The 23,778-nt window shown below is 46.0% G+C and overlaps 1 protein-coding gene across 1 annotated transcript in view; it reads left to right on the plus strand.

Annotated features, from left to right (window-relative positions):
* Window positions 1–13,256, plus strand: part of LOC104274091 (cystine/glutamate transporter-like) — an 18,796-nt gene extending 5,540 nt beyond the window's left edge. The window contains exons 2-12 of the mRNA XM_009869618.1: window positions 519–645; window positions 1,399–1,514; window positions 3,192–3,317; window positions 5,995–6,094; window positions 6,191–6,235; window positions 6,426–6,549; window positions 6,858–6,961; window positions 8,703–8,799; window positions 9,561–9,710; window positions 12,154–12,328; window positions 13,117–13,256. Of these exons, the coding sequence (XP_009867920.1) occupies window positions 519–645; window positions 1,399–1,514; window positions 3,192–3,317; window positions 5,995–6,094; window positions 6,191–6,235; window positions 6,426–6,549; window positions 6,858–6,961; window positions 8,703–8,799; window positions 9,561–9,710; window positions 12,154–12,328; window positions 13,117–13,181 (1,229 nt within the window). The 3' untranslated portion in view covers window positions 13,182–13,256. The remainder of the gene's footprint in view (window positions 1–518; window positions 646–1,398; window positions 1,515–3,191; window positions 3,318–5,994; window positions 6,095–6,190; window positions 6,236–6,425; window positions 6,550–6,857; window positions 6,962–8,702; window positions 8,800–9,560; window positions 9,711–12,153; window positions 12,329–13,116) is intronic.
* Window positions 13,257–23,778: the final 10,522 nt, after the last annotated feature.

Genomic DNA, 23,778 nt, shown 5'->3' on the forward strand with positions numbered 1-23,778 from the left:
ACAACCCGCTTCACCATGGTCTGCACCACGACCCAGGGAACCCTCTGCTCCGGCGCCTGGAGCTCATCCTCCCCCCTCTCCTTCTTCATTGACCTTGGTGTGTTCACATGTTCTCACTTCTCCATCTCTGTGCCAGCTGTTGTGGTGCAGTTCTTTTTCCCCATTCTTAAACATGTTATCACAGAGGCGTTCCTCTTTTATCACTTTACTGATAGGCTCAGCCTTGGTGCAGCGGTGGGTCCCTCTTTGGAGCCGACTGGCTCTATCAAACTCAGGAAGCTTCTAACAGCTTCTTGCAGCTGAAGCTCCCCCCCTGCCGCCACCAAAATCCAGCCAGACCAACCCAATACAACACTGTAACACACAAAATAGAGAACAGTGGTTCTGCTAAACCACTTTCTCTTCCACTAATTCACTGCTTATTTTCAACAGATTCATTCAATATCTGAAAATTCATGCAGGAAAGAGAAAATTGATGGGATGATTTACTCAATGGATTTCTACCTGAACTTTTCCAGGTGCCTTGTGTTATGCAGAGCTTGGAACAAGAATCACCAAGTCTGGAGGACATTATATCTACATCTTGGAGACACTGGGGCCTCTGCCAAGTTTCTTATTCTTGTGGGCAGAGTTTTTTGCTATCAGGTAAGAGATTTTGTTTGTTTGTCTTTTGCTAGATTCTGTGATGATTTAACAAGAAAAAAACACCACAAAAATCAGGATGCTGGGTAACAGTCTAGGCAGCTTGTAAAGGGAAGAGTAGAAACAATCTGAACAACTTTTCAAGATTTTCAGCGGTAAATGGAAGAAGACGTAATGGGTAAATAGTTACACATGTTCAATGTGCTCTGTATTTGAAGAATATCTCTCTTCTCCCCTGCCAGCTGGTATCTTCCAAGAGTCATCGTATTTTTAAGAGGCTTACAATAGATGGCAGATTTATTTCATATCTTCTGTTTTCATTGTGAATGTTTTTCAGATTCTCATGTGGAGACAACTTTCTGACTTAGTCCTGAGTTAAACAGTATTTTAGAAAATCGTAAATTACTTCCTTTTTAACTTTAAAAAGAAAGCCCTCACCTCTCAATAACCTGTGTCCTTTGTGTAAACTGAGATGAAGCAGGACATACAAACCACACTTCATTGCTCAGTATGATTAATCTCAACTTTTGCTTTTAAGTTGGAAATTCATCTTTTTGCAGAATGAGATTTTTTTTCACCCAATTGCTGAGAAAAACCTGTGAAAAAGACTCTATGGGACTTCACCATCTGCAAGGGAGAGCAGGATTAAGCTGAGTGGGGAAAATTCCCTCCCTCATGAGTTTTGTGCAGTTGTACACCGTGCCGTGTTTTCGTCACCCGCAGACCACAGTTTGTGCTCGTTTCCCCCTCCCTCAGGCCTGCCAACAGTGCTGTGGTTTCTTTGGCGTTCGGACGCTACATGCTGGAGCCGTTTTTTGCCCCCTGTGCAGCCCCTGTCCCTGCTGTGAAGCTTGTGTCTCTCCTGGGGTACTGTAAGTAGTAACTTTTGTAGGACTGCTGATCTTGGAGTCTCTCTGCCCTGGATCAGGGGCACTTTCAGGGTGTTATCTTCTGGGATAACTGTGGGATCAGGGCCTTGCCTTACCTCTTTGGCCATCCAAAACTTCCTGATCCAAGGTACTGGTTTGGGGCCACTATACTTTCCAAGAAGGTCTCTCTGTTGATCAGCTGGAGCCCTAGGTTGGGGGAATTGTGCCAAGTACAGGAGCAGAAACTCCTGTATATTATGTATAATTGTGGCAGTGCCCACCTGGGTTGAGTGTGTAAGACTCAAAGCTTTTGGACTTCTTTCTTGGTGCACCCACCCTGTGAAGCTGTCCTAACCACTCCAGGCTAGTGGGTGCTGGCACAGGGACTGCCGTGATGAGGGCTGCTGAAACAGCTGAGAGCGGCCTCACAGTCACAGACCCTGGTTGTCATGGGGGATTTTAACTCCCCTGATGTTTGCTGGAAGGACTACTCACCCAGCCAGCCACAGTCCAGGAGGTTCCTCCAGTGCATTGAAGATAACTTCCTCATGCAAATGGTGGATGAGCCAACTAGGAGAGGTGCACTGCTGGATCTCATCCTCACTAACAAAGAGGGTCTGGTCGAAGCAGTAAAGGTTGAGGTCTGCCTTGGTTGCAGTGACCATCAAATGGTGGAGTTCAGGATCTCATGTGGTAGGACCAGAATAGCAAGTAGAATTGCAACCCTGGACTTTAGCAGGGCAAACTTCGACCTTTTCAAGCAATTGCTAGGGGAAATCCCATGGACAAGGCTGCTTGAAGGTAAAGGGGGCCAAGAGAGTTGGTTGGTATTCAGGGACTGCTTCTTCAAAGCTCAAGATCAGAGCATCCCGACATGGAGGAAGTCAAGGAAGGGAGCCAGGAGACCTGCGTGGCTAAATAGGGAACTGCTGTGTATGCTCAGGTGGAAGAGGAGAGTTTATGGGTCATGGAAGGAGGGGTTGGCCACTTGGGAAGAATATAAGGCTGCTGTTAGAGGATGTAGGAAGGCAGTTAGGATAGCTAAGGCCTCCTTAGAATTAAACCTGGCGAGAGGGGTCAAGGACAGCAGAGCGAGCTTTTTCAAATACATGGCAGATAAAACTAACACCAGAGGCAATGTAGGCCCACTGATGAATGGGATGGGTGCCCTGGTGACAGAAGATATAGAGAAGGCAGAGTTACTGAGTCACTTCTCGGTGAGGGTGACAGAACACTGGAACAGGATGCCCAGGGAGTTTGTGGAGTCTCCTTCTCTGGAGACATTCAAAACCCACCTGGACGCCTTCCTGTGTAATATCATCTAGGTGATCCTGCTTTGGCAGGAGGATTGAACTAGATGATCTTTTGAGGTCCCTTCCAATCCCTAACATTCTGTGATTCTGTGATCCCTGTAAACTCAGACCTTCTCACTGGGCAAGTGTGGATCACCCAAGAGGAACCCGGATCTTAGCCTCTGTTAGGAGCACAACTTAGCTTCTCTGTCAAACACTGTATGCTGTGTCACACTCGTAGTGTTTTCTGACATCTCTCACCCTGAGCATTCCCTCTGTAAAGACACAACCTTCTCCCCGACAACCCTAGAGCAGGGACCACTGCTGTATTTTTTCCTGCATGCATTCAGTGTGGGCTACACACACAACAATGCGGTCTGCTTTCCAGACATGGTCCTCACCCTCAACTCCTGGAGCGTCACCTGGAGTGCCCGACTGCAGACGGCTCTCTCCATTGTCAAACTCCTGGCTCTTGCACTCATCATCGTGCCAGGGATGATGCTGCTGGCCCAGGGTAAGTGTGCAATGCACGACTGAGGCAGGGTACCTGACATGCCCATCTGTCCTGGCTCTTACTAGTCCCTAGAGACAAGTGTGGTGCTCCTTTAGCTGGCAGGAGCTTTCTCTGCCTGCCTGCTCAAAGCAAATTAGCTGGGAGCTGAGGCCAGGATGGTTGGCAATAAGCTGCATCCTTGTGCTTGGCTGATGCACCCGGCTCAGCTGTGCTTTCAACTACCTGAAACGAGTTTGTAGTGAGGTGGGGGTTGGTCTCTTCTCTGAAGTAAAAAGCGATATGATGAGAAGAAATTGGCTCAAGTTGTGCCAGGGGAGGTTTAGATTGGTTTTTAGGAAAAATTTCTTTACTGAAAGAGTGGTGAAGCATTGGAACAGGCTGCCCAGGGAAGTAGTGGAGTCACCATCCCTGGAGGCAGTCAAAAACCGTGTAGATGTGACATTTCGGGATATGGCTTAGTGGTCATGCTAGTGTTGGGTTTACAGTTAGACTTGATGATCTTGGAGGTCTTTTCCAATCTTAATGATTCTATAATTCTCCTGAGGCTGTGTGAGCCTATCCAGGGTCATACAGGCACCTTTCTCTTCAGGTGGTCTTTCTTTGGTGTCAGACTTGCCTGTTTTCAGGGCGGCTTGAAATCCCTCCAAAGCAGCACAAATCTGATGGACATCAGCGATGTATGACAGCATCCTGTGGTGACCTGAGCCAGTCGTAGCTGCGTATCGAGTTACCAGTCCTCAGCTGAGCCCTGGTAACTGCATCTCTAACCTTTCCGTGGCTTAGGCTAGCGTTTTTTACCTCCTAATTGAGATGGACAGTGACTTAGAAAACTTATAATGGATTCACACAGGATTGCATGCTCACATCCAGAATGGGGGAAAAGAAAACCTGCCAGTAGTACCTTCTGGGAATGATACAAAAATATTGGCTTTAACTCAAGCCTCAGTTTATAGAAAAGCCCAAGGCATTCCCACTCAAGGGATGAAGCTTGCTCCCTCTTCGTGCTGTTACCTTCCTCTGCAGAGAAAACAGCACAGGCAGTAGGCTCCGTGTTCATTTTTCTTTCTCATGGCCGGAGCTGGCTCCTTTGAACATGCAGAGATCACTCTGGCTGGCAGCACTTCTGAACTGAAAGATTGCCCTGCAGCTAGAAATCCTGAGCCATTATCATTAAGAATGCCTTCAAATGACAATCTGGAGCCCTGGCACCTGTCCTCTGGCACGGAGGATAAGTGCTGGTGACATCTGGAGGGAGAATTCACCAAGAGGCCCCAGTATGACAGGTTGTATTTAATGTGGCTCATAGGGGACTGTAAATCACTTATTAATGTGTTGCAGACAATAAATCCTTTTTATGTACCACCACTTACCAGCAATCATTTTAGAACATAAAAAGAGTACCCTGATAGGACCACTCCCATACTTTGGTTTCATTTTCTTCAAATCTGTTTTCTTTTTGACTTGTTTTTTTTTGTGCTTAAAAATCAATTTTGTACTTTTAAATCAACTTTCCCTATTCCCCTGACTTGTGCCTTTTTTGGTTACACTGTTGTTCTTTCCTCTGCCACTGACTTCCCTTTGGCTCAGATTTGTTTTAGAGACTTCCCGCACCAGTGTTTCAAACCCAAATGCCCAAGTCTTGTCACAGAGCTCCTTGCAGAGGCACCTCCACAGAAGTGACCTGACTTTCCTATATGTTCCATGCTTTATCATCCCTTCCTGGGAAAACCCAGATAGGTGAGCTCTTTAAAGAGACTTTGAGATGGAGAACTCAGTACAGACATGGAACCAAACCTGCATTTGCAAATGTTGGAAATACGATTCCTTTTGGCTGCATTTTTTATTGATCTTCCTTTGAATGAGAAGCAATTGGGTTTTTTTCCCTTTACTGGTTTTTTTTTTTTGAAGTTTGATAAAATATGGTTCATATCCAAAATCCCGACTTGAACTTTTTGCTTGTTTGTTTTATTTCAAGCAAAGAACTTTTAGGAAAATTGGGAGAGTTGCTAAAATGGAATCTCTGTGCCACCTCTAATTTTTAAATTTTATTTGCTTTGCCCCTTGTGTCCTTGGTTCCTCCTCCTGCAGGTGAGCCAGGGTGGTGTGCCTGGAGCGGGGAGCCAGGCTGCTGATCCTGGTTCCCCGCTCCATCCTCCGCCCCGGTTCCCATGCTCCGGCTGGCGTGGGGCTGGGGTCAGCGTTCCGGCAGCAGGATCAGGAGGGAGCACAGCAAGAGCCAAATTAGCTGCATCGCTGGCTGCACCACATCAAAGAGGACTGTGCATCCAGCTGCTTAGGGGGCTGGGGAAGAGGAGGTCAGTCTGGTGAATTAATTTTGGGCCTAAAGGAAGGACAAGAACAACTTGGGTCCTCTTGTCTCCATGATCTCCCACAGCAGGCTCGCTCTGAAACAGAACCAGCTGCCACCAGCGTCCATCCTGAAAGTTTCCTGTAGCTGCAGGGGGCAGTGGGTTTGTTCTGTTACTGTTTGTGAAGGAAATGCATCAGCACGGCACTGCAAATTAAAGCAACAAAACAAATCTGAATACCTGGCTCCAAAAAGTCTCAGACACTCTTCCCAGTTCTGAGGGAGAGGTACAAGGGCTGTTATCCCGTGGGAAGGAAGCTCGTCTCTGACATTTCCCTGCTCCGTGTCTGTTGTTTATCTTTTCTGCAGGCCACACTGAAAACTTCCAGGATGCTTTTGACAGACAGTCTCTGGTTTTGGATAAGCTGCCCCTGGCTTTTTATGCAGGCATGTTCGCATATTCAGGCTGGTAGGTGTGACGGGAGGGTGGAGGGCGCTTCATGGGCAGGAGCCTAGTGCCCGAGACATGGCTCAAACTGTCTCATTGTCTCTTCCCACCAAACAGGTTTCAGACCAGCTTTGTGCGTGAAGAGTTGGTCAGACCTGAACGGTAAGGCTGGGAAGAAGTTGTCTTGGGTTACCATCCTCTGGGGTATCACATCTTTCCCAAGAGCAGTATGGGAGAACATAAGTTTGTGGGTTCACCTAATCAATGCCAACTGCAATCTGCAGTAATACCGTGTGTAACAAGGGATAGCAGCAGCTTGTTCTTTGTGTGCCTCAATTCCCCTTTCTTGTAGAAATATTCCCTTGGCTGTCATTGTCTCCGTGATCGCAGTAATTGTGGGGTACATGCTCACCAATGTCTCCTATTACACTGTCCTGGGAAGGCAAGATGTTCTGGCTTCTCCTGCCGTGGCTGTGGTGAGTCGTCACCCCTACTGCTATCTTTCTTCAGCTTATACTGAAGGGGTCGTCATGGCGTGCATTTCAGAGATGGTTTTCTTATAAAATGCTTTATTGCTTTGTCATTTCTCTGGATTATTCGGCAACAGTAGCTGCTTCTAGTCTTGCCTAAAAGATAATAAAAAATAACCAGCAGATAACAGAAGAAAAGGCAACATTTATGTGTTATGTCTCGCTGTTTGGATGGAGGTAGTTTTATTTCTTGTGAATCTGGTGTTTTCTAGACATCACCAATATTTCTAAAGTCAAGCTTGGTCTTCCTACAGAGCTTTGTGCAGCGAGCCTTCAAAAGCCTGATCTCCGTGGTCCCTATCCTTGTTGCACTGTCCTGCTTTGGAACCATGAATGGAGGAATCTTCACATTTTCAAGGTCACATCCCTAAGAATTTATTATTCTTTTGGCTTATTGAATCAGAGGGAAGCACCAGTGGCTTGCACAACTGCCCACCCACATAATGGCATTTTAGCCACTCTTGTGGGAAAAACAAGGTCTTTGACTCTCAGGATGTCAACTACAGGATGATCCCTGTTGGCTAAGAGTCTACCCTTTCTATTTCTGGCCAGGTCCAAACATTGGTATCTGGGGATGGTCACAAACAAAGATTATCTTCTCCCCACCCACCCTTCAGTTTAAAGTGAAATGTCAATGTTTCTGGCGAACTAAAGGCTTTGTTGACATTGGCAGCTGCTCAGTGAAACCGAATCTTCTTTTGCTGGGTTCACCCAGCTTCTCTGCTGCAGGACACTGGGTCCCTCTGTTTGAGGACCTCTGGCCAAAGGCAAACTCTCCTTTGAGGGCTTTGCTTTGAGGTCAGTGAAATGTTACTGGGGATGAGCTACTCTTAAAGCGATGATTGAAGCTCAACAAGTCTTGATGTAGCACTAAGAAAAGCTTCATCCCATAGCAAAATTCTTGCTACCTTCGCCGGCTACCACACTGCACGTCCTTACAGGAGCCTTGAAATTGGAGAGGAGAGCAAAGCTCATGTTGAAGGATGTTGTGCTTGCTGAGCAAACTCTCTGGAGCTGGTTCTGTTTCACAGCTTTGATTGTAAAAGGAAAAATCAGTTGATATGGAAGGGATTTTATAGCATCTGATTCACTATTTGAACTATTTGATTCACTACCCTGAAGTCCTGTATTAAATACAAGTGTGGAGAATCCTCCTCATTAACTCCTCTAGGCGGTGGTTTTTTCTGAGGATGAGAAGTCCCTGGACAAGTTCTGCATCTCCCTATTGCCTTTCTCTCCCTGATCCTGGCACCATTTACATAATCATTGCAGAAAGGACATAGAAACAGCGTTGGGGCCTCCCTGGCTGCTGGCCAGTCACACCCCTGCAAAACCACAGAGACAGCAATAAAACCAGTTTTACACTCATGCCCCAGCTGCTCTGGGCCCTGCTCCAGCCCAGCTGATGCTCTGGCATGGTTTGTTTGTGGATATTAAATTTATGAAAAATGATGCAATGCCTTCTCCCTAATTGCCCTTTCATGGGTCAAAGGTGGGGTGGAGGCAAGGAGCTCTCTACTCTCATTGTTTAGCTGGCCTCTTGGTGGTATTTTCCAACAGCTGGCCAGAGGATTGGAAATTCTCTATTATTTGAGGAAATTGCACTTTATTTATATATGTGTATTTATATATATATATGAAAATGCAGACATCAAGACCAACAATCCCCTTTCATTAACTCACCAGCCACTCTTATAAAGAAGTTTGAAGTTTGTGACCCCTCTACTTTCCACTGGAAAGCTTAACCCCTTCTCTGATGGCAAGAAACTTTCTTTGCTTCTGTTTCCAGCCTGATCTCACTTGTGGTCACTTTGGACTTGCCCAAAGGTCTCTCCTAACAGGCCACCCAAGGGGATGCTGCCAGTGGTCCTGCTGCTGGGCTTTGCATTGAACAAACTAGTCCTGGGAGAGCTATGGGAATTTAACACTGATTTTTTCTTCCAAATGCCCCAAAATTCCAGCTAAAGGCAGAATTGTGGCCTTGAATAGCAGACCTGTGCTGATGGTGGGTGCCTTGTGGCTTCAGGTCAGTCTGTGTTCTTCCCATTTCTTGTCTGGATGTGCGATATTAATGCATAGGGCTCCCTGTCTTTTCCTAGGACTCTGTTTGTGGCTTCCAGGGAAGGACAGTGGCCTCCTCTCTTCTCCATGATCCACATTCGAAGGCATACACCCCTTCCCGCTGTCATGTTAATGGTAAGGACATCTGGCTGTGTGACATGCCCTGGAGAAGCTGAAGAGTTTTAAAGGGTGTTGAGACACTAGGTCAGCCTCCAAAAAAAAAAAAAGGAGGTGGAATAGGGGAAACGGCTGCAAACCATAAAGCCTCTTTGTGACAGCAGTGATGCCCAAACCTGTTACTTCAAAGCCCCTGCCTTATAGCCTTGGACACCGTTTTAAAAAATTCTGTCCCTACCATGTGCCACAGTTGCTGCTTGATATTGTCCTATGAAAACACCTCTGCCAGGCTTTGGCTGTTAGGAAAACGGTGTGATGGAAATGCAGGGAGTGAGCATTTGAAGAGATGCTCTCAGTTTTAGTTTAGGGGGCTTTTTTGACAATGGTCCAGCTCCATCCTAGCTGTGCTACAGTGCTTCTTGCAGCTTGGCTGACCTGCTAAAAACTTAGTGGGTGTCTTTGTAGGTAGCATTCGTACCGGCAGCGCAGGCTTTTGGATCATGCATGTTTTAATTGCCCTGCCTAGGATATAAAGCATCAAAGATGCTGTGGATCTTGAAAGTATTGCTTCTTTCTGTAGCACATCATAATAGTGCATTTAGGCCTTTTGCCTTCAGTCTGTGACACTCTCGTAAAGCTCTCTGACCTCTAAAATGTTGGGGCTGTGAAGCAGCTGCCTGTGATTGCAGGGGGGCTGGAAGAGGTGATCCATTGTACCCTTTCTAGTCCGAGGACCGAGTAAGGCTTTAATGACCATATTTCATCTTCACAATGCTCAGTTCCCTTTGGTTACTGCCATGGTGTGTATCGGAGATATCTACCATCTAATGAACTTCTTCAGCTTTTCCCGATGGCTCTTCATAGGATTAGCCACCCTTGGGCTCATTGTCCATCGCCGCCGTCACCCGGAGCTGCACAGCCCATTCAAGGTAACACATGGCATGATTCTAACATCCAGGAATGTGCAAGCTTGTCACTTCTCTCTCTTATTTGCTAAGTAATTAGAGCATTACATAGCCATTGTTGCCTTTAGGCTCTAAGGGATCTCAGTCCCCCCAGTAAGGCATGTGGGGAGCTCCTAAAATTGGTTGATGTGTCCAAACAGCTCGATATGGTAAATCCTATAAAGCCAGTTCTAAATGATATCATCAGTCACATCTGTAGGATGGCAGCCTGCTCCAGGGGGCAAAGTTTCAGACTGGGAAGCAGGAGATGTGCAGAAGGCAGTCGCTGCATCTCTTGCGGGCTGCAAGGAGGGACCCTTGCCTGGATGATTTTTCAGCAGTAGGAAAGTCTCTGCTCTAGCTGAGAAGCAGAAGAGTGCCAGCCTTGGGGGAAGAGAGCACAGCTGGAGGGATCCTGGGAGCAAACCTGACTTAAGGGGGATCCTCTGCTGGCACAGAAGTATTGTGGAGTGTGAAGCAGCTTGTGTGCGAGTATTGCTGCTGCAGGCCCTGAGGACGTGCACAGTGTGTGTATAACTATACAAAGTGCAGGACAGCTTGTCCTCTCGTGCCTTTCCGCAGCCTCCAGCTGGGCCCCTCTGGTGGCCCTTCTCATCCTGCTGCGTGTTGGGATCCTCCGTGTGTAGGGTGGGAGAAGCTGGCGCTGGTGCTGGAGCAGCTTTCTGGCACTTGGGGCACCTTTCCCACCGCCAGATAACGTGCAGAAGGCGTTTGGCTGGGGCAGTGCTCGACGCGTGCACAGTTTGTTCTCGTCCCCGGTCGCGCCTGCACGGCTGCTCCAGCAGCTCCTGGGGAGGAGAGGAGACCTCCGAGGCACCGGGCAGCCGATCAGCGAGAAGCTCAGGGGATAGAAACGCTTCCCAGGGCTCCTCCCTGAGCTGTGAGAGGCCTGATGTGACGTTTTGGGGTAATTTTTCTTCTCGATCTTTGCTGGCGACCTTATGTTTAGCAGAGACCTTGAAGCTTTCCAGTTTGTTGTCTGGCTGCACTCGTGTGCTCGCCCAGAACCAGATTTTAAATAAGTTTTATCTTTTCCTTTTAAACCAAGCTTCTTGGGAAGTTTATTAGTGGATATCACTGGTGATGTTTTCAACTGCTGCGATTTTGCCCCATTTTGTTTTAAATAGAGATTTAGGCTTTCAAAGGGTTCCTGAAGGCAGATTTTTAAGGGAGGGAGGGAAAGTGTGAGCTTTTGGTCAGTTTGGTTGATTTCTTACCCCCCTCCCTAGTTTTTACAACTACTTGCAACCTGAAGCCTGGTTACCCACAAGAGGGAAAGCCTGCGTGCAGCAGGTGTGGGCATCTACTGCGCTCTAGTGGCCAGACACAGGTCGTCTTCTGCCACTAGAACAAGAGAACAAATCATGAAATACACACGATTATGCTGGTACTTCTCTCCTATGACATTCTGAGTTAAAAATGGTGAGAAACCACCGGTAAGAGGAGGAAGCAGTCCTCTCGCACACTTCTCAGGCAGATGTTCAGCATGTAGGAGAGGCTGGCAGGGAATGCTCCGGCTGGAAAGACAGTAAGACCACACAAGTTTGGTGGCTGGATGGCTGCGATCACTAGAGCAACTGATCTCCTCCAGCTTGGTATGGTCAGCACCCAGGATAGGATGTCTGTTCTGGAGGAAAGATTGTTGCCCTAGATGAAACCAGCAGATCCTTTGTTGTATCAGCCATGGTGAGGAGTTAAGTTGGCTGAAGTAATTCAAAGACTTGAGGGAATGTTTCACAGTTTTTTTATTTATTGCACTCTTCCAATTTACTCTCCAAATAACCCAGATGAATTGGATCACCCAACAGGATAAGACCGAAGTGCTGACTGCTTCTTTGATTTTTCATCAGGGTGTTGTCGAAGCTTACGTTCTTCACGCAGGTGCTATGGAGGTTGGGAGTCTGGTTTATCCAGTTTTGGCCACTAGAAGTCTCAGGCAAGCTGCAGGCACAGCAAAAAGTCATGAAAGTTAAAACCAATGAACAGTCTGATTCAAAGCACTGCTTCTTCTGTTGGCTTCTGATTTTCCACCAGCAGTTGCCACAGGTGGCAAGTAGGAACATACACATGTGCATGCACAGAAGCAGTGCATTCCGAGAGCAGTGGGGTACAGTTGACTTTTTCCTCTGCTTGTCTTCCAGTTGTGAGTTATATTTGGATGTACATGGATAGAAGGCATGCACCTCACGGAGCACACTGCGATCTGATGGTGATACAAGTCAGTTTTTCTTGTATGCATCCTACTTTTTCACAAGTGGTAGTACAGAAACAGTATGCAGCTCTGCAGCTATATGATTTTTTCTCATAATTTTTAAGTTGGAGAAGTGAATACAGTGCGTGTTGGCCTGTTTGGAGAATGATTTGCTACATCACCAGTTTTGCCTGTCTTCTGTGCTTCTTTCCCCAGGTTCCCTTGTTCATTCCTGTCTCTTTTACCATCATCTGCCTCTTCACGGTGGCAATGTCTTTCTACTCGGACCCTGTGAACATTAGCATTGGATGCATCATGGTTTTAAGCGGTTTCCCTGTCTACTACCTCGTAATCCATAGGCAACTGTCAAGTCGCTGCCATAGCCCATTTTGTAAGTATGTGTTTGAGATTCGGGTGTGGACCTAAATACGCTCAGGCGTGAGGATGTTAGTTTGTTCCCAGGGCTCATCTTTAACGCAAACTGCTCCATGACAAAAAGACCTCAGGAAACCTAAACCACAGCCTCTGCCATCCCTTTCAGTGGCTTAAGTCAGATTGTTTTAAAAAAAAGACGAGGCTGAGGTCTACCAACATGAGTAACAGAGAGGGTCACTTTTGCACCCCAGCCCTGTTATCTACTGAATTTTATTGTATCTCTGGGATCACCACCTCTTGGCCAAGTTTGGCTGATGCTGAGCAACAAGTTCAAAAGCTAGGATGAAGAGACTGGTGGGCAGACACTGGAAACCTGTGCACAGAAGTACTTGCTGCAAGGCTGGAGAGAGGAGTGACAGGAGAAGACAGTGCTGCCTAAGGGTGATCTGTTTGGTGAAGAGGCACAGATGTGGGTGTATAAATGAAATAGGTCTCCGCCTGTGCAGTGTCTAGCACAGATTTCCTTTGGGCGTAGTTCTGGTATCACAACGATTTGCTCAGAAGGAAGAGCCCAGTTTTGATTTTAATTTATAATTTCAGTTATGAGTCTTGTTTTATTTCAATCTGATGTTGGGCTGTGGTGTTTCAGTAACAACTAAATAGAAGAAAACACACAGCAAGAAAGGAAACAGAGTGATTTGCTAACAGAAAGTGCTCCAGTCATCAGTGCTGATGCTCTGATTTCCAGCTGTACCTCCAGATTTCCTCTGGACTAAACTTTCTTCCTTTTCCCCCCCCTTCTAGACTATCTTACACACAAACTACAGTTACTGCTGGAGGTAGTCCAACAAGAAATCAAGACTTATTGAAACAAACGTCAGAACTCACAGGAGAAGATAAAGTCTACTTACTCCGTTTCTGATAACTTTCATCCTGCCAAAAGCAGGCCATGCCATGCTCTTATTCTTTTAATCACTGCAAATGACGATGAGCCTGAGCCAAAACCCTGCTGCAAGTGTTCCTAAGTTTGCCTATCAGTCTGAGCGTGTCACATCTCTTTCCACCCTTTTCTTTTTTTTTTTAACAGAACAATCTAGTTCTCTGAAATGAACTTGCTTTGCCTGCAGAGTGTCTTTGAAACCGAGATCCTAATTTGCAGCCTAGCCCAGTCCTCAGTAAAATTGTGTAGGTGTGTGTGTATATATATATATGCACACACACTATTTTTTAATTTCTTAACTTGGCAAATAGAGGAAGGAGCATGTTGCGGAATTTACAGTCCAATACATTGAAGCCAAATGCAAGTTTCAAAGTGAAGCGCTGTGGCAGCCATGCTATGGACAAGCATGATGAATGGAAATGGGAGGGGAGAGCAAATTAGAAATAAAGTAGATGAAGTGGAAAGGAGGAAGCAGGGGGATAAAACATTTATCAGAAGCTATGGATTCAGATTAATGAGAAGATATTTGAAAACCCTTTGAAATTCAAATACTAACGAACTAAGGTCAGAATGGTTTGCTTTGATTATTGTATAAGCAGAGTAAGTTTATTTTGCTTTGAAATAATACTTCAATTTTAAATTTTATTTTTCTGAAGTGACATTTCAAAATGTACAAACATGTTTTAAAAGTCAGATAAATATCAACAAGAATATGAAGACCCCACCTCGAATACTGCATCCAGTTCTGGTGTCCTCACCATAAGAGGGACGTGGATCTGTTGGAGCCTGTTCAGAGGAGGGCCACAAAGATGATCCAGGGGCTGGAGCACCTCTGCTACAAGGACAGGCTGCAGGAGCTGCGATTGTTCAGTTTGGAAAAGAGAAGACTTCAGGGAGACCTAATAGCTGCCTTCCAATACCTGAAGGGAACCTCCAGGAAGGCTGGGGAGGGACTTTTTTACAAGAGTGTCCACTGATAGGACAAGAGAAAATGAGTTTAAGTTGAAGGATAATAGATTTAGATTGGATTTTAGAAAAAAATTCTTCAGTGTGAGGACAATAGATTGTCCAGAGAAGTTGTGGCTGCCCTCTCCCTGGAGGTGTTCCAGCCAGGTTGGATGAGGCTTTGAGTAGCCTGATCTAGCTGAGCAGCGTCCCTGCCCATGACAGGGAGGTTGGATTAGATGATCTCAAAGGTCCCTTCCAACTTAGGCCATTCTATGATTCTGTGAAAATCGTTGCTGGTCCTTCACCAGTTCTCTAGCCTAGCTCCCCAACTGGCACTGCCAGTGAAGTTGAAAATTCAGATTTTGGCCAAACTCCAGCGGGAAACAGTTTCTGCTGAAAACTGATGAAACTTTGGCAGGTTCCTGAATAAGTGCCTCTTTTGGTGCTGTAAGCAGACATGAAAGATTTCACGTCACAGCTTTAACTTTAAATCTGTGGTCAAATGACTTGCTGAATCGATATGTAAACTTACATGAAGTATTGATGTAAGAAAGTTTTCCTCTACTGGATTACTTTAGTTTCCATTATTAATATGGCAATGTTACGTTCAGATAAAACAGCCATTAGGTATTTCCAGTCACTTAATTGTTAATCTTTTCCTTAAAGATGGGAAGTAGCATGCTGAAACTCCTGTAATGACTGCTGGAGAGAAGAACAGCAGAATGTAGAGCATTTTTAATCTTTTTTATGAGACACTTACGCACTTAGAATAAAACTAAACTGCCATGTACAAACACAATGTAATCTACCAAAACTTGTAAAATTCACTATCAACGTGTGAAAATAAATAAGTTGGGTCATTTAGAACACAGGAAGTTCCACCTCAACATGAGAAGAAACTTCTTTACTGTGAGGGTGCCAGAGCACTGGTACAGGCTGCCCAGGGAGGTTGTGGAGTCTCCTTCCCTGGCGACTTTCAAAACCCGCCTGGATGCGTTCCTGTGTGGCTGCCCTAGGGAATCCTGCTCTGCCAGGGGCATTGGACTAGAGGTCCTTTCCAACCCTTAACATTCTATGATTCTACGATTTTTTTTTTTCCCCCCAAAGCAATTGAGAATTATTGTTCTTGTTATGACCACTTCTTGTTCCTGTGCTAAATCAATCCAGGATGGCTGCAGGGTGATTGCAGGGCTCATTTCCCACCTCCCCTCCCACAATTTAATTTACAAGCTGCTAGACATTGCCCAACAGGAAATCCAAATCTTACTGGGAAAACCATCACAACCTACAGGAGAAGGTACTGGCTTTAAGTGACCATATGGTTTCAAGGGAGATCTGGAAATGTTTCCAGGCTCCCAGACGTGGGTCTGTGTCCCCTCACGCCGGGCTTTGTTGAAACGGAAACCTTGGCAACACCTTCCCACAGCAGCCCCGTGGCCGAGCCCTGGTGTGGATGGCCAGGGAACCAACCCGTGGAAGACCTTACAGAAGGCTTAAGAGAAAAGAAAGAAAGAAATGAGAAAAGAAAAAAAAATGAGAGAAGAAAAAAAATAGAGAAAAGATGAAAAAAAATAATTAAAAATAGTCCTCCTCACCCCAACACAGCCCAAGTCCACCCGCTTAGGTACTGGTTTGGAGTTTTTCCACATCTTAGGGCACTGCCAGTCTGGTCCTGTGCTGCAGGAGCCCTGTGGGCACAGTGTGCCCACGCTGTAGAATCAGTACTCACGCAACAAACCTTGGCTGAAAATTGCAACAGAGCTGTGTGTGTTTGCAAATAGACACACAGAAAGGGTGAAACATTGTGCTTTTTTTTGGTATCCATTTCCTTCGAAGAGAAAAAGGAACAGGAACTGAAATTCCTAGAGGAGAAATAAGTAATCCTACCTGCTGCACTATGTTTTCTTTATACATGATAAATCATTTGACATACTCAGGGAAACTATACTTGGGTGCCTCTGCTGACTGTGCAGGAATATCGTCTTGCAGGGCTATACTTCATGTCTGCTCCAACACTTGTCAGATACTGGAAATGCAGACAGATTAGTGTACCACAGTTACATTAACAGCTGGAAATCAGAGATCCAACAGCTCCGCAGATGACATTGCAATGGAAAGTGATAAAAATAAAGGATAGGATGTTCAGAAGGTACCAGTTTACAGTGAGCTCAAGTTTCCAGTTCCTGGTGAGTTGTTTGGATTTAGAGAGGATGGTATGCTGCTCCCAGCAAAACAACGTAAACATTTTCGAGCAAGCCAGAATGCTTTTCCTAGAGCTGATAGGCCTACTGAAGCTCTTGGCTTCAGTTCAGAAAAGTATTTTGCTAGAGAATTCATTTATATAAAAATGAATATGCAGGACCTGATCCTATAAATCTCATCAGTCAAAGGAGAGCATAAAAGTCGTGCAGGTGTGGGAATGAGAGCCAAATGCTATAAGGGAGGTCAAAAGCCAGTCAAGAAAGGTGAGACAGGAAGGAAACAAAGGTCAACTTCATAATCACATTTTTGGTAGTTTGAGTTTTGTGGGGGTTTTTTGTTTGTTTTTAATACTATGTCTATAAAATTCACTCAGAGTGCAACCTTTCCAGAAAGTAAAACAGAGATTTATGTGTTTCAGCCACTACTGATCTGGTCTGACTGGATCATCAGGAAATAAAAATGTTCTGGGCAGTTCAACCTGACATAATTTGTGTAACAAGAAAAAAAAAAAGATAAAAATGTTTGCATCTGAACAAGTTTATGTAGTTAGTATTACTTGACCTGGTACTATTTGAGCTGTCATTAAGCTTTATGCTTCAGAGCTCTGCTGGGAAATGCTGTCAGCCTTTTAAATGCAAAGGCTGGAGGTCAGACTGCAAAGCTCCTAACCCTTCTCTGATTTCTGTGGGGAAGAACAGCTTGAAGGCTCGGACTTCAAGGTAAAGGAATACAAATACTGGGGACAGCGTGGAGCTCTGCATGAGCTGACTGAGCCTGCCCTGCAGAGCTCTCTGCTTAGTTTGCACTGGTTTGAGTTGCTCCATGCAGCGCTGCATAGCGATAACCAAGACGGAGAGCGTGTTGAGAGATGCTCCTGCTTTCTGCGTTGAGATCTGGGGTTTGCTTTGCAAGGCAACGCCAGCTTTTGTCTTTCAAAGAAGCGGCTCGCGGCAGGAATTTTGAAAGGAGTAGGTCCCGGATATCCCCAGCCACTGCAATGATGGGAGGAATTGGCTCAAGGTAAGTGCTAGCGTGCAGTTACAGAACCCAGGTAATGTGGATAAACTGCATCGGTTTGTAGGGATGTTAATTTTACTGATGCTTCTGCCAAAAATATTAGCTGTGCCTGGCCGGTCTGTTTGTGCTTGTCACATGCGCGTGCGTATGGCGCAATAACCCGAAGGAAACATTACTCAGCTCCATTTCCTAAGGGTCAGCGGCGAGTGGAGAGGCGCCCGTCCCACGAGAGAGACTCTGAAGGGGAACAGCGAGGTACAGACACGCAGTTGTGCCTTTACAGGGAGCTCTCAGAAGCCAGTTGTATTCTATTTCTGAAGGTCTTGTTGCACCCATGGGACCTTTCCCCATGTGGAGTGAGGGTTCAAAGGTCTTGCCCAGCTGGCCAGCACGTGGCTGATGCTCTCGGCTTGTGGGGCGGTGGCCAGGCAGCTCAACCCAACAACAGGACTGTGAGTAGGGGAACCGGGGAGGGAGCGCTTGGCTTTCCTGGGGTGCCGTGGAGAAGGAATTCGGGGATTTCGTGATTTGTGGGCTTGTTTTTACAGTCTGTTGGAAAGATACCTGCTTTCAAATTAGTCATGCCGTAAGCTGTGTTTGTGCCATCCCTGATTCATACTTTCTTCCACATGAGGGAGAGGCGTGTAAGAGAAATGGTGGCACGAGGTTGCTTTCTGTGTGTCCTCTGTATAAAGCTCTTCCTGTGGAGATATAAAAAGCAAATCTGCAGGATGTCTCTCAGCTGCACGAGGCGAGATAGCGAAACCTCCAGCTAAAGGTGAAAGGCACTATCTGTTCTGCCAGTGAAATATTTCCGTCTGCTTTATTAAGGGTTTCGCCTCTTTTTTTTTCTAGTTGAGGTTAGTCGGTGAGTGGAAGGAAAATCCCTGCAAGGAGCAGAAACGCTGAGAAGTGAAAGTGAAAATAGGGCACAATGGGACATTTTGGAAAGTTGATGGAGGGGTAGGGCAGGTGGGGGAGCCCTGGGTCTCAGCAGGGAAAGTGGCAGGGGTTGGCATCTGTCCTGGGCTCGGCTTTTTCACAGAAAGCCGGGAGGGGGCACAGCCAGGAGTAGTCAAGGGGATATTTGATACCACAGTGACATCATGTCCGATGTATGGAATGAGGGAACTGGCGGAAGGAGGGGAGAGATGGTGGCTCAGGTAAAGGGTCAGGTTCCAGCGTCAGGTGCTGAGCACTTGCATGGCGCATGGCCCGTTTTATGCATTCTTTTGTCAGCTTTGTTGTCCTTGCTGTTTCTTCTCTCTCCCTGTGTTATTCCATTAAACTGTCCTTATCATATTCCACGAGATTTTTACCTTTTCCTCCCCATCCTGCTGGGAGCAGTAGGAGAGGGGCTGCCAGGACACACGGCTTCCATTCAGGGAGTGAGGAAAGAGGGCACAGGGACTGGGGGAGCAGTGGAGAAAAGCTGCCTGAGACCATCATCCATCCCCCTTCCCTCTCAAATCCCACACTCAGGAATCCTCAAACTCCAAACCCCTCTGATACAGCACAGCAGCAACACACTGCTGTGCAGAGGGGAGAGAAATGACAGCCATAACTGCCCCCCAAAAAACCAATTCCCGGGAGTGTTGGATCTCACGAATCTCCTGCAATGGGATTTGAGAGAAAATGAGTTGGGAGCATTTTTCTAGGCAGAGACCTGGCTGGTATTACTGCGTGCAAAGAGCAACCATGATCTGAAGACAGCAGTGGAACAAGCTAAGGCTGCAAAGCAGACTCAAGTCCTTTATGGCTCTTTGTTCTGGCAGTCCAGGAGCTGCCAAGCCTTTGTTTGTGGACCTTTGTACTGTAACCAGCTCTATAAGGGAGCTCCTCTTCTAATGATTTCCTCTGATTAGCCTGCTCTGAATACAAGTGGTCCCTGCCAAAGCATGAAGGGTATTGGAGCCAGCTAAATGATCATTTCCAGTTTCTGTTTGAATAATGTGTTCGAATTCCTCTGGCAGCTCTGAGCAGCTCTGCCACAGAGGCTTGTGAACTCCACAACAGGCAGGTGAGCAGGTCTTGGATGGGTGTACGTGCTCCAGTAATAGGGTACTGTTGTAGGAGCAGCGAAGTGATGAGATGCGTAGAAAGATGTTGGCTCAGTCCAAAAGTTGGGCAAGCAAAGAAGTTTGAAGCACAGTAGCAAGCAAAGTAAAATTCTCTGAATTTGACTTAATGGTAGCTATCTGTTTCAGCCTGTTCTCTTTGCAGGTGCTGTATCTCAAGGGTAGAGCACAGAGCAGAGGCTTTGCTGGTAAGTGATTTTTTTTCTTGTTTCATTTTTTTCCCTTTCCAAGGAATTTGACCTTGTTTGGCTGCCAGATGCCCACCCAGCCACTCTCCAACTCCCCATCTTTATCAGGACAGGGGGAGAAAACTAGATGAAAAAGTTCAAGGATTATGTTAAAGACAGGGAGATCACTTACCAGTTACTGTCATGGGCAAAACAGACTTGACTTGGGGAAAGTTAATTTATTGCCAATTAAAACAGATTTGGATGGTGAGAAACAAACCACCAGATTTGAACACCTTCCCCCCACCTCCTCATTCCCAGCTTAACGTCACTCCTTCATTTCTGACTCTTCTACCCTCCCCACTGCACCCCTTCACCCCAGGCAACTCAGAGAGGAAGGGGAACGGGTGCTGCCCTCTTTCATTCCATTGTCCTCAAAAATTTCCCATGCTCCAGCGTGGTTCCTTTCCCATGGGCTGAAGTCCTTCAGGATAAGCCTACTCTGGCATGAATTCCTCTCCATGGACTGCAGGTTCCTTCAGACCATGTCCATGTGCTGCAGCACAGAGTCCTTTGTGAGCTGCAGTGTGGATAGCTGCATGGTCCTCCACCAGTTGCAGAGGGACAATCTGTTTTGCTATGGCCTTCTCTATGGGCTGCAGGAGAATCTCTGCTCCACCTGCCGGGAGCACCTCCACCACTTCTTCACTGACCTGGGAGTCTGCAGGGCTGTTCCACATTTTTCCTCACTTCTCACTGTTGGGCAGTTGGCCTTCATGTAATAAGCTGAGTTTATCGTGTCTAGTTGTATTTTCTTACCGTGTGTATTTCATAGTGATATGTTTTAGAGAAAAACAATGACATGTGTCCAAGTCAGAGAGGTAAAGGTAATTTCTGTGATACACAGCCCATAAACATACAGATGTCAGTTCCTCGGTTCTGGGACAAACCTGCACTTCCCAGCTGGAGGGATCTCCTTTTCTAAGAAGTGATTAAGACTTCTGACCAGACTAGGGGTATTACATAATTTGATAGCTTTGGAAAGGATGTACACTTTAATCTGGATTTCTCTTCTGATGTTAGAGTTGAGCAAGCAGCCAGGTGTTGGTTAGCTCTTCTGCACCTGTGGTGTCTTCCGACCGACCTGTCTGTTCCTGTAATGGAGTATGCTTGGTATTGGCTCGATGATTCTGGACGGTGGATTGAGTACGGGGAGGAGGTGAGATCCATCTGCTGTTGATGCCAAAAGCTCTTGCTAAGCCATCTTCAGAAAGTTATTTAGGGCACGTTGTTCTGCAGCTGCTGTGTTTCACACGTGCTGCTGGGTACCCTTGCAATGCTGCTCCAATGCCCTGATGAATTTGTCCTATTAATTGTCCCTCAAAGCAGTACTGCTACTCTGTGCAAGCTTTCAAAGGACTGGCTTTGAAAGTGGGTGAGTTTTCCAGAGATGATGGACGTCTTTTGGCTGAAGCTGACCACACAGGCTGAAGGCTGATTTGTTGCTGCTGTTACAAGCAGCTGTTCTCTGTGGGATACCCTTTCTGTTGCAGAAGAACAGGATGCTTGAAGCCTTGGACACTGAGAATGGGGCATGGGGAAATGCTGGTATCTCTCCACAGTGGCACCTAAACAAAAGACTGATATCTAACAGGTATAATCTCCTTGTTCTTTCTGTAGCATCCTGATCACTGCTCTGCCACGGTAACATCTGAACATCTGGAGAAGAAATTTCTAGCCAACCAGAAAGGCACTGTGTTATTCGCGGCTGGCTCTCAGAAGTACGAGTTAAACTTTAAAGGTGAAGTATCTCCTTGTTCAAGTTCATTACACAGTGTAGGTGTCTCTAGAGGTAGCCTTCTTGATGTAGAGTTGTCACCCTATGTCTGAGTTTCTTTGAACACATTTTTTCTCTCCTGTAAGTTTTCTCCAGGCAGAACTTCAGCAGTAGGTACATTTCTCTGCTCTTCTGACACGCCTTGCTCAAGCTTCTAGATTTGTGCATCTATTGTCAAAAAAGCATCTTTGACAATATTGTATATTCAGAAGGAAAGCTGATAGTAAACACTTTATGGCACCTGGCACATGCATTTGGGTTTATACATCTAAAGAGGGGGAATGAGAAAGGAAAAAAACCAACACAACAAACCACTGGAAATTCGAATGGTGAAGAAGTGAGCCCATGATAGACATCTTGCAAACTAGATGTGAGGAGACTAAGCACACAGTGCAGCAAAAGAAAATTTAGAGTTGGTTGCACAGAGAGAGAAATGGGAAAATGAGAAATGCTTTTCTGTTTCTAATTTATTTACCCATCTTAAAATTCCCATTAGCTTTCCAAACTTTAAATCTGTTTCCTGGCATGAATAAAGAGAGTGGTGTTTAAAGGAAGAAACAATGGATAATTAGCCATGTCACACAGCGTGTGCTCTACGATATTGTCACAGGACCAGGAATGCAGGGCAGGCTTTACTCTGAGCAGCACGTAACACGCTGGGCAAGCTAGATTTACAGCCTCTGTGAAAACTCTTCCTTGCTGCAAGCCTGACGTCAGATGTGGCTTTCTCTGCCCGACAGCCTGGATGTGGATGCGGATGCACTTGCAGGTGCACCTGCTGGTTGTTTGCCTTTGAGCCTCACAACGTGTGCTCGCAGGTGGTTGACTTTGCGGATCTCCAAGCGGCAGCAGCACGAGTGGGAGTGGTTTCGAAAGGTGGGGTGGGTGTGGTAGAGAGAGGAGTACGATGCGGTATTCAGAGCTACCTCCTTTTTTATTTTTCCTAAATACGTAAGAGTGTGTCCATGGACAGTAAGTTATCTAATTATTGAGCCATTGTATTTTTCTTTCAAGACATGGTCCAAACAAATGTGATCTATCAAACTCAGAGAAGAGTTGCCCGACTGCCAATGTTTCTGTCCTCTCAAGGTGGACTAGACAGATGGTAATATACATTCGTTATTTCATAATGTCTTTAGTTGACAGCACCTTTCTTCTAAGAAGTTCCTCCTACTTGTCTAGAATTCAATTTTAAATTTCTTAAATTCATTTTTTAGATATCTTTTGCTGATGGGTTTAATGGCAAATTTTGCAGTGATAGCATTTGTAAATTACACAACACTTCTGAGAAGTATGCTTGGGGGCATGTTTGGTGGCAGTCTCTGGCAGCTGTGAGAGACCCCTGCAGTAGATTGGTTCTCTCTGTGAGAGCAAGGTCACATAGGGCTGACGTGGCTGTGCCAGGAATTTTTGTTCCTTGATTTATGCCCCAACAATACAAAAAAACCTGTGCAGAGAGTAGAAGCAAGGGACAGTCAGTGTCAAGAAATATGGAGCGGAGAGATGCCATCCCCTGGAAAGCTGGGGATAAAGTGGAACACAGAAGCAAATCCTTCTAAATGAAATGGACTGGATGCACTTTTTTGGGATACTCTTGTCTTCTGGTGTTTTTAAAGGAAGTTCAGCTTGACAGGATTTGAGCACATCTGCTGTAAAATTAGTTGTGCTACTCATTTGTTTTAAAAAGAGCTACCTTTGCTTCAGGAATTTGCCAGCAGACAGCGCATTTGAAGCCAGGAGTTCAATTTAAGGGTTGGTTCAACCATGGGCGAGTTAATTCAGAAAGAAAACAAAGTGTAACTCCCGAATGGATGCTGATGCTCCTGTTGCCTGGGTTAAAACAGACATGCCAGGAGGGCCTTAGTGCTGGAAGTTGTTGAGCACTCATCAGTACAGTAGAGCCTGCAGGGCACAACTGTCCACCCACAGCCTCCTGACCATCTCAGTCCTGGGGATGGGTAGGGGCAAGCTACCCAATTTATAGATGAGTAGCCCCATGGAGAGAGAGGGCTCATGCTCCGTTTTCCTAGAGGTTCAAGCAGCAGGCGTGGAGGACTAGCTGGAGTCTTTTTATAAACCACCTGGCTTGGAGCATGTTACTTCGCATTGGAAGCTCCCTTACCACCATCGTGACCTGCCAAGGGATGTATTAGTGCCACTAGGATGTGTATGGAAATCTAAACTAGAAAAAGGGATCAGGCTTATATGGAAAGTAAATCAAAAATAAAAATCCAGGGATACCCAAAGGCTGCGATAGAGCCAGCATCTAGGTCTTTT

Source organism: Apaloderma vittatum, unplaced genomic scaffold (assembly GCF_000703405.1).
Source record: "Apaloderma vittatum isolate BGI_N311 unplaced genomic scaffold, ASM70340v1 scaffold14305, whole genome shotgun sequence".
Lineage (NCBI taxonomy): Eukaryota > Metazoa > Chordata > Aves > Trogoniformes > Trogonidae > Apaloderma > Apaloderma vittatum.